General features: G+C 39.3%; 2 protein-coding genes across 3 annotated transcripts in view; one reads left to right on the top strand and one right to left on the bottom strand.

The window, feature by feature from the left end:
- mtor (mechanistic target of rapamycin kinase) overlaps window positions 1–18,691 on the top strand; it is a 98,519-nt gene that overhangs the window by 34,478 nt on the left and 45,350 nt on the right. The gene's annotated exons all lie outside the window — the stretch shown is intronic.
- angptl7 (angiopoietin-like 7) lies at window positions 113–3,712 on the bottom strand. The gene is made up of 5 exons (XM_028581979.1): window positions 3,213–3,712; window positions 1,722–1,822; window positions 1,408–1,602; window positions 974–1,169; window positions 113–881 (listed from the first exon to the last, which is right to left on the bottom strand). The coding sequence occupies exons 1-5, from the start codon at window positions 3,571–3,573 to the stop codon at window positions 709–711; spliced, it is 1,026 nt and encodes a 341-aa protein (XP_028437780.1). The 5' UTR covers window positions 3,574–3,712; the 3' UTR covers window positions 113–708.

Below are 18,691 nucleotides of genomic sequence, written 5' to 3'. Positions count from 1 at the left end.
AGAGGTCGGTAGTTCAAGGCAAATATGTTGCTCCATAGAGTTTGTCACATTTCAACTGTGCTATTAAACGAAAAGAATAGTGTTGAAAAAACCTGTTTGAGACGGGTTATACCACTCTTTTAAAAAATATGTTTATTTTCTATCACATAAAACAACATAATTACAGAGCTGTACAGATTTTACAAATGACACATTTCCGTCATCAATGGTTTAGGTTTTACAATAAAATGCAGTGTAATTCATAGGAAGTACCTTCGGTGGTTAATCCCATTCAAGCAACTCACAAAGATAATTAGTTCCTACCAGTTGTTAATGATTTATACCTGAACCAGACCACTCTGGACTGATTCTTGCTACTACCCATAAATGGCTTGTGTTAACTACAACATACATCCTAATGCTTTCAAGACAAACGAGAGAAGGGTCAAAATCCAGTTACCCATACGGGACAGTGGTAAAAGAGCATCTATCAAAGCTTTTGAAAAATAAAATATTTTACTGATAAATACACAAAATGAACTACAATTTACAATCAACCACAGCAAAAACATTACACATTCATCTGACTGAAACTTAACCAGACCATCACAAACTACATTTTCATTCCTTTCGCAGTCATGGGAAAGCACAATTTGGTTAAACAGGTATTAGTGAGATCTCTCAGCATTCATGCGTATGATCTTGGTCCAGGACACACAGCTGAAGCACTTATGGTTGAAAATTCACTGGCCGGACCTTCATCTCCACTTTCTTGAGGGAGTAGTTGGACCCGTGCCAGCCATACCAAGTGATCCCATCTGCATTCTTTGTTATGTGCTGACCGTAGCGGTAAAAAACGCCATTCAAGTTTGAGTCAGTGCAGCAGTTGTACCAGTAACCACCTGGAAAAATAAATAGACTTAATGTTAATTGGAGGGAAATATGTATCTACTGATGACTGCAAGGATGGATTTCTGTGGCATTAATAATTTACCTTTGCGCAGGGAAGCACAGTCATCCACACATTTGTCATTGTCCTTGTTGACGGTGCTGAAGTTGGTGTTGTTGTGGTAGCGCAAGGAGTCTCCAGCGTTCCCGCTGTAGTTGGCAAGGAAGAGCTTGTAGCTGTTTAGCTCATTACCCACGGTGAAAAAGCCATACTCGGCATAGCGTGTCTCTCCAGCCCAGTCCTGCATTGGAAAACACATATAACAGGATTTAGAGAGGGACAGTTATAAAACCTGAGAATATTGTGTGTCATGGTCTGCCTAACGTCTCTAAAAAGGAGTTTGATTTATTATGAATTTTCTTACGCTCAGTACCCATTGAAACAAATTGGTTCTGTGTTTATGCCCTTTTACTTTTGGCAATGAAATGGGTCGTACGTGCGTTAAAGCTTACATGGGTGCCATGTTTTCCAACACGTACCTCCATCTCAATCCTGAGCATACTGGGCTGCCTTGTTAGACGGAAGATGTTGTCATTGCCGAGCCAGAAGTCTCCGCGGATGGATCCAAATCCACTTTTGTACTGCTTCCAGTCACGGTTGAATGATGTCAGGCCGACTTTGCGCCTTTGGATCAAAGTCCAACCACCTCCATTTGTCTCCATATCACAGAAGACCTGAAAGTATTTACCAAAATATAATATAATGCGATGCCTCGCTATCACCTTTTACACCTAAAAGTACACAACACTGAAATAATAATAATAATAATAATAATAATAATAATAATTCTTACGTTCAGCTCAGGTGTACCCAGAAACTCATCTTTAGGCAGTTTGTACTCGCCAGAAATCTTGTAGTTCTTGCTGTACAGGGATGCACAGTCATATGTGGCATCTGGAAAAAAGAATGTCTTCAGTTATGATAAAACCATATGCAAGTTCTTAAAAATGTTAATGCCATAAATTCTCAAAGCTTTATGAATATCCGAGTAATTGGGCAGATGAAAAAGTGACCTTTACCCCCACCAAAAGCAAAATCAATCAAAACAGAGGGGAATATGCACAGCATGGCTCCAATTTTTTGCATAGTTCCCCTCTTTTACTCCTGTTGCAGTATGGTGATGCCATTAATGGGGCTATGAGATCACTATGGCGCAATGAGCCCAATACTTTAAAAAGTCTGTGTAAAAGAAAAAACGATGGAAACCTTCCACTTCTTCTAATCTTTGCATCCCTTCCTGTTCTGCCCTCCTCTCTCTAATTTACTCAAGTTTTAAAAAGGCCTCTGTGTTCCCTTTGCCAGTGACATAAATGTGGCCCTGCTAGACCACACAGTTAAGGTTTTGAAATAATAAACTACGTCATGCCTGGTTAACCTCTCTGCAGCAGCCAGTGCTGATTAGCGGTGTGTAAAGTTCAGATGAATGTCGGAGATGATTTGGCTTTGATGGAGCTCTTTATGGACAGCCCTGCAGATGGGACTTCAGCTCCAAATTAATGCTTTTGACTGCTGTCGGGCAGCTCAGATAAGTGTGTGCACTGTAATTTACCTCGCAACCAATTCACAGCAGTTTTCTGAGACCCACAAAGATATATAGTGTCTTGTGTGCAAACTAGTTGGCCTATTTAAGGACATTCCAGTGAAATGATGGCTTGTTATTTAGAAGAATATATCTTTTCAACTTCCTGTAAATTATTCAAATTAAACTGATAATTGAATTGAAAACAAAATTGAGACAGGCTGAAAAGGTTGGTAGACAAACTTAAATATTTGTCCATGTGTGGAAATAATTATAATAGACACTAATAATAGACACCTGGAGTGTGAATTCGACACCATCTGCTCAACAGGCTATAGAGAGATGATGATGAAAAGAGAGTTGTCAATTATGCAAAAGATTTAATTCAATAAAATTTGATTTATAGTGTCAAGTCATAACCAAACTTATCTCAGGACACTTCACATATAGAGTAGGTCTAGACCACACTATAATTTACAGAGAGCCAACAATTCCCCCAAGATTGCATTGCATTTGGTGGCGAGAGTAACTGATGATGTTAGAGTCACTGATGGATGTGTGAACAACTCTCTCCAGGACTGTTTTGTTTATGTAAATTGTAAATTTCATGTGAATTCATTTTGGCAAAAAAAAAATTGTTAAACAAAAAATAATTTCTGCAATTTTTGAGATGTTATGACACCAACCAGCAGCACACAGAACTTTGGTCAGTATGTCATTGAATTCCTACTCTATTAACAGCTGTTAAAAAGTGGTGATGCTCACCTGATGAAGTCTGAGGAGCAGACTGCAGGGTTTGTAGTTGCATGATCTCCACGCGGTTGTTGATCTCTGAGTACTTGCTCTCTGCCTCCGTGACCCGGGCTTCTTGCTGCCGATTGTTCTTGTCCAGCTCCATTATTTGCTTAACAATGCTCATCAAGTCCGTCTCCTGCTTGCGACTCATCTCCTCGAGGAGACTAGTCAGATTGGCCACCTGAACCTTGAGAGAGCGCACCTCATCACAGCACTGAGCCTTGGGAGGCTTTGGAGGTGCCAGTCTCTTCTTGGGATTCTGTGCCCATGTCTCAGCTAACAAGAGCAGTGTGACCCCCAGAGCCACTATGCTCAAATTTACTTTTGCCATTTTCTAGATTTTTGATTGCTTTCAGTATTCAAGAGTAGTCTATCCCTGTAGAAGGTCTTTGCCGGAGATATCAAACGGACAATAGCTTTGGCTGACCAGTTGAGTTGGAGCTCCTCTTTGACCAAAGGCTCCCCCAGACTCTGTCTTATATCCACAGTGAAGCCCTCCTCTGCCTGAACATCTTAAATATTTTGCATGTGGGTCCTCCCCCTCTCTCCCAGTGCGCACCAGTCACCGTGCTGACCCTCTCCAACCTTCAGGGTGGAAGACCTTTCCAATCCCTTTCCAATTTGTTTTTCACATGCCAAGAGACGTGTGAAGTAATTTAAGTACTCTTAATTGTAGGTTAAAAGTTCTATTGATGCTACCTTTTTTGGCAGTTGTTGAAACATACATGTTTTCTGCAGAGCCTTTCAGCATCAAATTTCAAAGGATATTGATACAAGGAGAAAGGCTTAGTAAAACCTTGAGGATAAAATTAGGCCAAAATACAGTTTCCATTAAGCGGAAAGAATTTGTTCAGGAGAAGTCTGAATATGCTGTCTACATGTGTAAAGGCTTAACATTTTGCCACCACACGTGCTGCATTTTTTTTTTAAGTAGCTGAAATGGTATACTGTTACCCACTAGAGAACAACAGAATGAAGTGATATTCTTGTGGCTTTGATGAATAACAGAAGGTTGCTGCTGTCTTATAGCACAGACAACACTGACATTGGTGTTCATGTTTTTTTTTATTTATTTATATACCGCCAAATCACAACAGTAGTTACCTCATGACACTTGTCGTATAGAGCAGGTCTAGACCATACTCTTCTACTAGAGCTAAAATATTAATGGAAGATGAATCAATAATTGTTTTTCAACCTTTAGTTTATTCAGGAGAGTTTAACTGAGAAATTGCCTGCTAACTGACAACAAAAGAGCCTCTTCAGATCAATGAATCACTGTCCTCCATAGTCACTGTCCATCTAGTGATTAATACTGCTGCTCTTAGTTTTGTGACGTGTGTAAATAAATGAGTGCATATAAACTCATAAAAACGTTGCTCCACTGTACTACAAGTGGTCAAAACTCCACAGGTACATTTGAGGCAAATGTATACATTTTCTAAAAAGGACTAAAGGAGCACAATAGTTTAGTGTTTTTTGTAATACTGTGCACTATTGGAAAGAAACCCTCATGGCACATACAATGGTCATTGTGGTTGGAGTCAAATTCGTAACACCTACAATTGTGGATGGTACAAAGCAGTGAAAGTGTTCATTGGTGGTTTGAACCACCATTTACAACCTGGTGCTGAATGTGGTGCGTTTGTGTGGCTAAATGACAATGTTTGCAAAATTCCTGCTGTTGGGTCAGCTTCTCTATTTAACATTTCTAACAGGCCAATTGCTGGCTGCGGGTGGAAATAACACCTTTGCATTGTTAGACATCAGAGAGGCTTTCTTGAATCTCCGATCTGTGGAATGTCTAGCTCATCCCAGCTTCCCTGAGGAGCTGCCAGCCTTGCCATCTTAGAGGAGACGCCTTTAGAGATTAAGGCCAAAGGGGTGGTTGTGGGGGGTTATGCCTTGGGTGTTGAGACAACAGATCATGCATGACTTTTATGATACTCAGCTATGTGTGATCATTGCTGTGCAAAATAGGTGAACTGCCATGATGAAGTGCCAGAGTATGCTGTAAATACAGGGAGTTGTGCGTAACAATTTTAACTGAGACATGGCTGAACCAGGACATTCCTGTCAGTTTTTACTTGAATTTTATGGCTTTGCACTTCTCCACATGGACAGGAATGGAGTGTCTGGAAAAGGCAGGGATTGAGGCGTTTGCACATAGACAACCCATAGACAAGAAACAATGTGCGACAGTATATGTATGAAAAGACAACATTGAGCTACTCCTTTTTTTTTATATATATATATTTTTTTAAAGACCAATAGATTTGCCTCAAATGTACACCGTGGAGTCTTTGACCACTTGTAGCACTGTGGAGCAATGTTTTGTGAGTGGGTCAGTATCTAGTGTATGTTCACATGGATGATGCGATACACATTCCTGTTGGGACTAAAACTTAACATCTATAAGTGAAAATATTTTACAATTGCACTATTTACAATTCGAGACACCATAATCCCCAAACATGTATCCCTATTTATGCAATGGCTTGCATTTTAATTTCTTGTACTGTACGTTACCCTGCACTGTACAGGACAGCATGAGAAGTTATATAAGTGTATGTAACCCATGGAAGCACAAAGCTTGGAGCTGAGGGGCATATAGGGTTGACAGAATATCACCACTGTGAAAAAGATATAAAACACGACACTTTTACCTCTGTCTCCCATCTTATTACATGATCTCGTGTTACTCGCAGAGACCTTGTTGTTTTTTAACCGTAGGCTTTTTTTTTTGTCCCTCTTGCCAAATGTTTGGCAGGCGTCTGTCACTTTTCCTCACTTGGTCAGGCAAACAAATAAGGAAACACTTTGGATCGTTCTGCTGTGCATCATCTTTGTGTCATGGAAACTGCGGTTCAGAGCACAAATTGCCAAATATTACATAATTAATGGTCCGTTATTGCTTTGATGTTTCACAGTGTTGAAGCTACATGTTTGGATGTGTATAGCTCTTCCTTCAACTGGATATTTTGATCCTTGAATGTTGCTGGCCACTTCTTACATCTGGTCACCGCTTTGCAATTTCCCATGTACGTTTTATTTATTTATTTTTTTAAATATTGACATGTGCTTTTAGTTTCCTGTATTTGTTTGATTTGTAAGACGCATATGGGAGTAATAAGCCATTTGTCGTCTTTATACAAACATAATGGGTTGCCTTCATGTTAGGGCTGGGCGATATGGACCAAAAGTCATATCCCGATATATTTTGGCTGAATATCGATATACGATATATATCCCGATATTTTTTTCCGCAAAGTGAGAGCAAATGTTCAGTCAAAGCCAAATCAAATATGACATGTCACAAGTAGTTTCATAGAAACAGTTGCAAAATCAAATAAATAATAAACCGGTTTCTTCACCTGGTTCATGATTAAATGCTCAGCTGTTCAAATAATAAAATGTAAACCTAAATACTGTATAACAGGAGTACCTTTTTTGAAATCAAAGCTCCATATTTGTGATTCGTTCCAAAGGTCAATTAAGCTTTTGATATTAATATAATCTACTTTGTTCAAAATGTAATGCCTCATGCCTGTAAGCCTAGGTTTATAGTCCCATTCTTCCACTTGATACTGCTTCCACTTAAGTAAACTAAAAGATGAACTATCGACTACAAAACAAAGAAACTAATTAATGTGTTAATACAAAGAATATTTATTATGATCGGTTCACAGGTCTGAGTCCAAACGGAAACTTCACCCTTCTGAACTAAGAGTTTCTGCTTCAAGGTGAAGTTTAAAACAGACTGAAATGTCCAGGCTCATTCCTCCACTGTTTATTTCTGTATGTATTTATGCGTTACGTGTCATTTTAACGGGCACTGAGCTCCAGATCCTGCAGCTGCAGACGGTCTCTGCTGCCCCGCTGTAGCTTCTCTCCGTCCGCCTGCCGCCGGCAAACTTAGTGGAACTTTCCGCCGATATCGACATACAGGTTGTCCTGGACTACGTGTAAGATCCTACCGATCACCACTCTGTCTTTGGCTGGTCCGATCTGGATCAGCGGGGACCCCGGCGCAGCAGCGAGGCAAAGCTGTGTTTTACCGGGGAAGAGACGCTGCGGCCGGCCACGGAGCTCTCCGCCTCCCGCTGCCGCCGGAGCTCAGATTGCTGGTGGGCGGCATACATAATCATAAAACACATTGTCACCTGTTAAATGTTATTCATTGCTGTTTGTTCTTTTCATTTCCTCTATCGAACATAATTAAGCAGTACAAAAGTCCGGCATATCTAGCGTTGATCTGAATGCTTCGGACCTCTGTTCCAAGATGGCGGCGGTTTTGACGTATGTTTAGAACCTCAAGGCGACATCTGTGTATATATCTATGGGAGCAAGGATCACATTTGAACTATATCGATATATGCGATATGGTCTAATTCCATATCTCATTTAAAAATATATCGATATATTTTTAATATCGATATATCGCCCAGCCCTACTTCATGTTCAGTTTGCGGCAATGTTTTTAATTGCCAGACAGTCTGCACTCTGGTTAGATCATAGGCATGACCCTCTTCTCGATTTCCCCCCTTTGTCAAAAAATAACAACAACTCCTCTCCATAATGTCATGGTCAGCCCCAATGTTTATGTGGCTCAGTCACATGTATCTACTGGTGCTTGTAGCATAAAACTGCAAACAAATGTGATAATTTCAGGGTAGGTTCAGTCACCACGTAATGATCTCCGGGATATTCATTCTTGCCATTATATTTTAAAATCGTCCTATGATATCTACCAGAGAGAAACTATTTAAAATTAATCTAGTTAAGATAAGTATCTTTACTATGATATGTTAAATATACTGTAATTGAGTTACATTACAAACTAGTTCTAACTCTGTTGCCAACAGCAGAAAGTTTACTGGTCTGAATGTTTGCTCTATTTTTTAACCTTAGCTTCTGTCAAAATAATAATAATATAATAATAATAACTAATAATATTACAAAAATAATGTAATGTTTGATGGTGCGTAGTGCCTGTTGACCTCACTATAAATCTTAACCTTAAGTCATTGATGTGTGTCAGTTTCTTGGAAAAATGTGGATAATTTGCCTTCCTGGATTTTCTCATTGTGAGTCACATCTCACTTTCCAGCACTGCATCCCAGCGGCATCACTTTCCTCTGGTCCTGGACTCTGTCATTCAGTGCTTCTACAAGAAGGTCCAGATGGATACTGTTTTATATGTTTAGCATCACGCTGTTTTCCCCTTCAAAACAGCTTCTTTAAACAGCATTTACCCTCTAACTATGTCTTACCAGGCTCTGTGTGAAAAAATGCATGGCTCCTCTTAACATTAGAGGTATTCACTAAGCCTACCCAAAGCCGCCTTCTTTATATGACTTCCTTGGGAAGCCCACACATTTCATTGAACAGATTTATTCCTTTGCCTTGTAAGACAGGTTGGACACCCTGCTGTGCTTTGCAGCAGTCATCTATCTTTGATAAGTGCGAGCTGACAAAACAAAGTGTTGTTAGTCAGAACGTTCTCACATACGGCTTTTGTGTCCCTAAATACACTGGAAAAACATTTCGTAATCAAACAGTGACCACTGGGGCCTAGCTGTCATCGGAGAACTCATGGGTTCAATTACAGGAAAGGCAGGAGGTAAAAGCAGGAGCCAGCGGTTTCCAGGGCCTCTATCTCAAAACTTTGAATTACATAATTTTATTAACAGTAACCTATTCCACCTGTCAGCTCTGTCTGCACAGAAGATCCTCAGTTTGAATTCTCCAAATGTTATTGTTTTGGCTTATTTGAAGGCATTATATTTCCATGTGAGGCTTTCACTCGGTAGTTTGTGAATCATTAATATATTCTGTGTTTAGATAAACAAAACATTTCAAATGATGGAAATTGGAAATGGGCTCCCTGTGATTCACTTCATGATCGTTATTCAGTTTTAAGAACAATTTTTGTTCTTTAATGTAAGAAAGCAGGTTTGCTGGATTTCTTTTACATTAACCGATACTATTGGTACTGGTAGTTATTAACATACAGTCTAGCTTAATTATTAGCACAGTTTGAATTGAAATTACATGCCGATGGGATGGATATTATCCTTTTATAAGACAAGTATATAGGTTACCATGGATTTGAATTTTAAAATAATACATTGCATAATGATCTGCATCTCAGTTAAACCTGGTCACGTATAGGGGTGAAATAAACTGTTCCATATTTTCCATAATGAAGGAGACCGTATGCACCAGTGTATCCAGCTCTTAGAGTGGCAGACTTTATGCCCTGGCAGACCATCAAGACGTCTGGTGGCTTAAGCTGGAGATGACTACCAGGTGGCGTCTTGTTGTCGCACATGGTATGCAGGTCAGGCAGCGGCCATCTGCTCGCCACCCTTCAAACCAGTAGCTGGGACAGACCGTACAGGAGGGGAAGAATGGTGGATTAGCCACTATCCCTTTATAATAATTCTCCCTGCTTTTTGTACAGTTGGCCATGTGGCACTTCTTCAGAGAGACGTTTCGTGACACTGGGATGTAAAAATTGTGGGACAGAAAACCATTTGTGCCAGCATCTAGGGATCCCATTGTTTTTTGTTTGTTTTTTAGCTTTGTGGGTATTAGAGTGATCTCAGTGATCTTTAAGTAGGTCTAACCATTAACTGAAGTGTGTGAAAATGCAGAAAACTCTTACTTTGTTTAATGAAGTTGTATAAGCTTTAACTACTTCTGTATCTATCTCCATGCACTTAGAATTCCTCAATAACTATGAACACAGTGTAACCAGTACAAGTATAAAAACTATAAATATACTAAATACTTTTGCCTCTTTGACCAATAGCTGGTACTTTGCTGCTTTATGACTCTACTACTTCTACGACAACACTACTTCCCATTTGTTTTGGAGAAAACTCAATTATAGCACGAGTCAATTTCAATAGAACAAAATAAAAAATAAATATCATGAACTGGCATCTTTCATTGGAAATCTTTAATGGATAATTTCACTTGAAAAATTAGTCAATATGTCACCCGCAGAAACCAGAAACATAGTATACAGATGTCTTGGTCCACATGGCAACAGCAACATTCCAATGAGGTAGCTGTAAGGATTTTTTTTGGAGGCCACTGGAGACACTTTGTTCTGTTGGCCTCTTGACCTGAAGGTGAGGAGCCCAGGAGACGCATTCTGCAGTGGTGTCCCAGTGTGGTGGAATGGTTTCTCCGGCTGATGTCTCAGTGGACCCCCTAACACGTCGACTTCCTTGAGGAAAAAAAAAGTTGTATGAAATTATGAGATTGATCTGTTTTCTCTATATACTGTATACTATATCAACAGGGACATATTTTTCATTATTTGCAATACCCCTGTTTATTTGCCCTTTTCCTATGTACAATTCCACATTTCAAAGTACTGAACTTTATGATAAGCTTCACTGGGAGAGCTGATTTTAGTCATTTCGAAGAAATTCTTTCAAAGTCAAGGGATACTAAGTGTTTCCTCATGCTGCGGCATCTGCTCGGTGACGAAACAACCACCTTTTTGTCTTGACGTTTTTGAAGAAATGAGAGACAAAGGGCTAGTCAGATGGTGTCAGAGATGAGTTCAACCCTTCTTTAGCCACACACATCCCGGGGCAATCTGGAAGGAAGCGGGTGAGGTAACCACTTTCTATCCCTCCATGCTTATCTCATGCAGTGATGCATTGCTGTTTCATAAGACACAGAGGCCAAGATCTACAGTATGTGACAACATGTTGCGCATAATTTCCAGAGAAGATGTGTGCGTGCTACCCTTAAAGATCTATGTTGTGTTCATGTTTTACAAGTTTAAGATTTAAGTCCATATTTTAGATGGTGTTGAATGACACTGTTCAGATATGATTTTGAACTGTTAGTTATTATCTGAATAAAAGATGGAGTGTTAGGTATGTCACAACATTTAAGAGCTCCTATTATGCTCCTTATCAGCATCATATTTGTACTCTTGGGGTCTCCTAGAATAGCTTTACGTGCTTTGATGTTCTCATACTGCCCATTGCTGCAGTACCTCCACCTGAAACACTGTGTGAGCTTTTGGCCCACCTTCCTGAAAAGCCCAGTCTGGTTTGATTGGTCAGCTGGCCCACTCTGTTGTGATTGGTCAGCCAAATTGAAACAAGCCACTGGGCGGGCTGTGCTTGCTCAAGCAGCACCTATGGGCAACATTTGAAAAACTGGGCTGGCTTTCTCAATCAATGACATCATTATCATCTATTACATACACACAAAAATATAAAACACTCTAAAAGATAGGAAAAATTAAAAAAAAGCATAATAGGGGGCTCTTTAATCAAAGCACTGTATTTCTGGGCTTCAAACCGTTTGAGATAATTCCGTTGTTCGGCTTTTAAAAGACTTAAAATCAGATGGTAAGATGAAGAATGTCAGTATCAAGCAGCAGTATTTTTTAGATAACTCATTTGTACAAAAAACAAAGCGAAAGGCTTGTCCCCAAAAGCATGTTGATTTGTCTTTGTTTGAAAGGGCTTATAGAAATAAATCAGCCTTGCCTTAACCTGCCTTCATTCATCAACTGATTCACGTGCCAGTAGTCTAGTATCGTTTTCTTTCAAAGCTGGTCTTGCTGCTAAAAACACATCCAGCTGAAAAAATAGGAATGTTTTGGACCAATTAATGTCAATCATTCTCTAATTGCCCACGACTGATGTCTGAGTGGGATTGTCGGTGCAACGTTTTCTGGACGGAGAAGGAAAACGAATGTAGTTCATGCTACACTGGTCACTGTGATAAAATGAACAAAGGAGAATCATTTGAAACTAACCATTTCCAAGACATCAATCTTGCAAAAATGCAAGACCTGCTTTAGTTCAACACTTCATAAGCAATACTAATTTTGAAGTTCATGAAGGTTTGCATTCTTAAATTTCTTTAAAAAGTCTTCATTTTTCTTCTTTATACAGTAGCGTGTGTGTGTGTGTGTGTGTGTGTGTGTGTGTGTGTGTGTGTGTGTGTGTGTGTGTGTGTGTGTGTGTGTGTGTGTGTGTGTGTGTGTGTGTGTGTGTGTGTGTGTGTGTGTGTGTGTGTGTGTGTGTGTGTGTGTGTGTGTGCGCGCGGCTGGCGTCATTAAAGAGTAATGAAAACAGATGCTTCCTCAACTTTGATGAATCTATTTAGTAATTAATGCGGATGCTTTATATGAAAATAACAAATTGACATACATTTCATGAATTAAACACCTGTTGGCACAAAACAGTGAATAACATGCAAGGGCATATGCTCATTTACACACACATTTGTATTTAATAACATAGCTTAATTCAAATCCATCCTGGGAATGTACTGTTATTAAAAGGCAGAAAGGAGAAACCTAATGTTTGATGTTAGTGGTTCCTCACCCTGAGCATGATGCGGTGTTCAATGTTGAGCAAAATCTTTTTCTTCTCTCTGTAGTCTCTGATGAGGGCATGTAGGGTGTCACAGTGGGGCACCCAGCCAATCAGGCCTGAGTTGGTGGATAGGGAGATCACTGCGTAGCGCTGAATGCTGGTGAATGCAACATACAGCAATAACAATCACAAACAAACATTCATTGTCAAGGTTTCAATACTTTTTTTTTTTTAACGTCATGTCCACAACTGTGAGATTATGCAAGTGTGTGTGCTCAAGACGTGTGAAATGTACCGTGTGTGTGTGTGTGTGTGTGTGTGTGTGTGTGTGTGTGTGTGTGTGTGTGTGTGTGTGTGTGTGTGTGTGTGTGTGTGTGTGTGTGTGTGTTGAGGATTTTCAAACTTGTGCCACCTGAATAAAAACTGTTTTGTAAAACACGCTGATGTAGTGACTCCCACCGCTTGACATGTTTTCTTGTAAACATGAGGTCATCTTGGATGGGCCTTCTCATGCCCTGTTGTCTTGGGAAGTGTTTGTTTCAGAGACATCGGTTGAAGCAGTGTAGTGACTGTTGTCAGCAAAGTTCCACCTCCACACGTTTCTTATTTGTAGTCTGCTCAGACAAGGCCTGTGCAATGGAAAGAACTCACCTAAGGTGCTAGATAGTTGGATTAATTCTGTCTGGGAATATTGTTGATTGCATTTTGGCTGCCACACAAATTAATGTTTTTTTTTTTTTAGGCAAAAAGTCCAAAGAATTGTCAGACAGCTAGTGTCACTTTTCCTGCAATGGAACAAACTTAAGGCTCAGTGATGTGAAAGACCTGCCACTTTAATGGACCAGCTAAGCAGTTGCTGTTTCGGCTTGCCTTAGTCACATGTAATGATTTGTAAGGACCAAATCAAACCATGAACCAAACATTTTAAATGTATATGGGCAGCATTTTCTCTCTTGTAAAGTGATCAAACTAACTTCTTGCCCAACTCCACTAGTTTGTGATTCACATTGTGATTTAACCTCTACATACGGTTCAACTCCTATTTGAACCGTTTTCTAGATTTTTGTTTTTTTGTGTGTGCATGCTTTGACAATGCAGTAACTGGGTTTGGCAGTTCACAACTTGCACCTAATGAGAGACCTGCAGGACAGGTGTCAGTGCACCAGTCTTCATTGGTGAATTAATGTACTTCCATTGAAAGCCTGTTGATAATTTTGCCAATATTATATAAGATGTTTTTAAGAAATATCCAAACTTACAAATATGTTTACAGCATTTAAACCCAAAGTGAATCAATTCAATGGACCTTGATTCAGCTTTTCCTTGAACAGTGATTAGATAGCCATTCTCATTTTGAACTTATTATGTTCAACATTATGGAATGGAGTCAGCATTTGGCAAGCAAAGGGCCCAAAAAGCAGTAAGGATTAATTGGATATCTTCCTAATTAGATTAAATTAGGTCCAGTAGTGAGGCCCATTTTTTCCTTTCTGTGAGATTCACGTACATCTTACCCTCTCTGGGAGGAAATATCTGCAATTTCCTAAGGGATCATGCTCTCTCCTCTCAACAAAATAGCCGAGCCACTTTAGAATAGTTGAGATGGGGATTATGGATTATTTTAGTAGATTAGAAGGGATTTTGTTTCTATGGTTTAACATTTGAAAAGAAAATATAAATTTCTACTCCCTCTTGCCGCTTTCTGACCCAGGGTAATCATGGCTAAATGTGTTATATTAATCAGAATCTTATGTACACATGCTGGTTTAGAGTTAGCAGTGTGATAAATAATTTGTGTTATACTCCTGAGACACACAAGTAGAGTTCAAGTGGTTTGTTTCTCTCTGTGTTGAAAATTTAACAGCATGCCTCTACCTAGGTCCCACCTGAAATATTCAGTCAACATTTCTGATTAAAATATGCCAAAAACATACGACATCACTATAAATCTTTGTATAGTTAAAATCCAAATACGAGGCATGAGTCTGTTTAAGGTGATTGTTTTTCTTTCTCCTCTGGTCAGAAATGTTTAAATAGCAGTGATGCAGTGCTCTGTTTTTGTAACAGAAGGGCCAATAAAAATGTGCAGTCATAAGGTAAGATGAAAGACCACTAATTAATTAATTAGTTAATTAACTCTGACTATTTTGTTTTGTTTACAATATAGAGTATGACTGGCATTTTAAAAGTATCAGCTATCAAGGATCTTCTCTCCTAAACTTCTGTAGAAAAGAGCAGTGTGCTAACCTCATTCAGGGTTTAGAATCAGACCACAAAGAAATCTGATTCAGGATACACAGCACATTTTTCAAAATGTCATGGCATGATGTAATAAATCATGACGGTTTTACAATTGTTAGGACTTAAGCTCAAGTTCTTTGCAGTGACTTGTCAATGTCTCACATGAGCAAATCTGAGAAAAGTTCCAGTTAGGAAGTCAGACTTGTGGCCCTGCATAAGAGAGAGGCTTGACAGTGGTTTCAAGAAGTTTTCTTCTTGCTAATAGTTTGATGGAGTTTTTACTTGAGGAGAACTTTACGTGAGCCTTGTCATCTGGATGTGTTTAGACTGTGTGTGCTTGGAGCTGGCAGCCAGATGACTTCAGCTGAGGGACAATGAAATCTCCAGGGTCCGCAGGAGAGAAGGCCCTTATTCTGATTTGTCTCCTCAGATGAAACCACATCTGGGCAGCTTTAGCACATACCTCTGCAGCTTGTGTGTGGTGTGACATGCAGTTATTTGTACATTTGCTGCCAAGTTGATTATTTGACAACAATAAGTAATTTGTTGGTCCAATTTAAATTACCAAGCATACCTGTGTAAGTGTAACAACATACCTGTGTAATATTGTCAATGGTAGTCAGAATAATGGATAGTAGTTGTGTTTATTGAAGACTGTGGGATTGTTATTTAATTGGTTGCTGAAAGAGTGCATGGCACTCTATCAAGCCCCATGAGGGTCACAGACAAATGCTTATTTACTAAAATGAGCTCACTTTCCCATGTTATGCAGTCACATCCTTGTCTAGTTTGATTTCCTTCAGGTCGTAAAGTCTTGCACCCTCTGTCATCTGTTTACACCAGGAACTTTTTAAAAATCATTTCAAATTGTCACGCAAGACTAAAAGATATGAAGGATATCCTGCGTCACTGTTTGGTTTAGTTTGTGATAGATCTTAGAACTTGTATATCAATTCTGAAATTTTTGTTAATACCATTTTATTTTAAGAACACTTGAACAGAGCTATTACTTTTTAAGGAAATTTTAGCTACACAATCAATGTTACACAAATGGTGCAGTGATTAGAGCATATAGCTGATGGATGGATGTTGATGTGGTATGTTCAGCAGTCTCTCTCTCTCTCTCTCTCTCTCTCTCTCTCTCTCTCTCTCTCTCTCTCTCTCCTTTTAAATGGCTTACAAGATATACATGTAGGGCTTCACTATTGTGACAATACATTTCTGTAGGTCACCTACATGATTGAAGCTACCCCACATGGCTAAAATTGTTCTTGTTGCATAAAGGTACCAAGGAAACTTATAAAGAAGGAAAAGTCATACGTCATTCGAATTTTGCATTGGTGCCAGACTTTGGTGCCAGTGTCATGGCTCTGTCCAGCAGCAGCTACATCATGATACATACGCAAACTGGGCAGGTCCGACATATTAATCATGATATAAAACGAATATGCTAGAGAGGCTGGAACGTAATATTTGCTACTCACCAACACTGCAGCTCCCTGTCTGTGTCTTTTACACCTTCACAAGGATTATTTCTTACTAACGGGGTTTTATTTTCAAATTAATGTACACGGTCAAGGTTCATTGACGAACAAAGTAACAAGTACCGAACCCGTAATTAATAATATAAAATTTGGCGATTAGCGCCACCTTCTAAAAATAATAGGAAACATAATCGATAGAGCTGGCTAACATTAGCCATCCTGATTATTATTAAATATCATTAACAGTTTGATGGTTGGTTAGTTATAAATAACAAATATTCTCTATTACAATCAAATACATGTAGAATGCTAAAGGCTTGGCACCAATGATGTATGTGATGACTGTTCCTTCTTTATAAGTTTACTTGATGGGTACCAATTCAAAACACCGGATGCACTGTTTATTATTAAATTGTGTCCTAATTATAGAATGTTGTATGAACACTTATAGTTAAAAATGATTATAACACGTAGAAGATTTATCCAATCAGGTCCACACAGATTATAAATTGTAAAAGTAAAAACAGCGCTGGTATTGGTATCCTCACTAGTATCAGCGTTCTGTGATCGTCAGTACTTTGAATTTGTGTACCGGAATCGGTATCAGGAGAGGATCGGTTCATCCTTAGTAGCATTAAGTCTTTCTTGGGACACATATTGGCACATGACTAGCAACTCAGAGCATTGCGTCCCTGAAGGCACGAGTGCTTTTTGAAAGTTATTTCTAGCGGTCAGATTGTCTTCTGTTTTTAACTATGTACAAGACAGCTCCTGTTGTGGTTTTTTGTTATTTTACCTCTCATCATGCAGGCCTGCACCAGCAGCTCCCTAAGCTTTGGCATGACCACTTGCTGTGCCATTTCATCACATTTTGTGGCCTTTACCCTCAAAACCTTTTACCTTTACCCTCTGTCAAACCAGATTTCTGACATATATGCTCAAGTATCATCAACTTTTGCCTGCTGTCCTCAGGAACTCCACTGCATACCAGCTTTCTTCAAACGCTACATTTTACAGATGTATTGGCTGTGGCTGCACACGGGTTTTTCAGTTGAGGAAATATAATAGACTTGCGGTTTATATGAATGTTTCCAGATGTGGTGACGGTGCGGGTGAGTGGAGGGTGTACAAACGGGAATTGTGGTGTCTTGACAGATAACGCACCATTTGTGAAACAAGCGTGACAAATGTCAATAGGTGCATTTACTTTTCACAATAAACACCTTGCTAAAAGAGTAAACATTTATTCTACATTGCCAAAATGCATTGAAACAGATTTCTTAGTTGGCAATGGTAAAACTGCCTCATTGTTGGGTAAATTACTTTTCTTACATTGATAGTTCAGGGACACAATTCTCACTCATCTCTGGAGAAATCAGGGGTAGTAGTTCCACTGGCTTTGTTCTGCATTCTAATAATCACAGCTGTGTTTGTGGGTGGGAATCCGGTGAAGACAACCTTGACTCGGCTAGAGGTCTTCACAGGTCCAAATATTTGTGCCCAAAACAGACCCGAAAATACATTACCTGGGAGACATGGCACCGATTTGACAGGTGATTGCTATTTACAAGTTAACGTTAATTTAAAGTTGTCAAAACAAAACTTTGTGTCTTACCTAAGGTAACGTAAGTAGCCTTCTTCCCTGTGCCTGGCCAACCTCCTTGCCCAGAAAGTTGGTAAAATACATCCATTCTGTTATTCCTCTCTTGCTGATTGAAACAGCAAGGCTAATCCACTTGTTATTTTAGTTTAAAAGTCCACTTGATGTCACGGTAACGGATCATGACAAACACGGCTTGTTAAAAATCAGCTTTGCAGTTTTGTTATTTCTAGCATAATAAAGATAACTCTGGCTGTTTTTCTTTTTAAACTAAAATAACAATGGCTTGTTGCTATGGCTTCTATTGCTAGCATTGCTAATTTACTGCCTGTCCTGTGCTCTCTGACCCTTCACCTCCTGAGCAGGGGCATTTGCTCGCGCAGGTCATTTGGTACCACCTTGTAGCTGCAGATGCAATTCGAATACACACTGACAGCACTTCTATCATGGTCAGCCTGTCTGGTCTACACATAATAGCAAACAGACTGTAATACAAACTCCAATTCCAATGAAGTTGGGACATTGTGTAAAATGTCAATAAAAACAGAATACAATGATTTGCAAATCCGTTCTAACCTATATTCAATTGAATACACTACAAAGACAAGATACTTAATGTTCAAACTGATAAACTTAATTTTTTTTTGTGTGCAAATATTCACTCATTTTGAATTTGATGCCTGCAACACGTTCCAAAAAAGCTGTTACAGGGGCAACAAAAGACTGGGAAAGTTGAGGAATGCTCAAAAGACACCTGGT

The sequence above is a fragment of the Perca flavescens genome, chromosome 7, assembly GCF_004354835.1.
Source record: "Perca flavescens isolate YP-PL-M2 chromosome 7, PFLA_1.0, whole genome shotgun sequence".
NCBI lineage: Eukaryota > Metazoa > Chordata > Actinopteri > Perciformes > Percidae > Perca > Perca flavescens.
This window is presented reverse-complemented; position numbering and strand designations above follow the sequence as displayed.

Excerpts from the sequence above, each read along its gene's own strand:
- angptl7 (XM_028581979.1), bottom strand. The coding sequence starts at position 3,573 with ATGGCAAAAGTAAATTTGAGCATAGTGGCTCTGGGGGTCACACTGCTC. Across the intron at positions 1,603-1,721 it reads TGGGTACACCTGAGCTGAAC|GTCTTCTGTGATATGGAGAC; the intron begins GTAAGAATTATT and ends AAATACTTTCAG. Across the intron at positions 1,170-1,407 it reads TGCTCAGGATTGAGATGGAG|GACTGGGCTGGAGAGACACG; the intron begins GTACGTGTTGGA and ends TTTCCAATGCAG.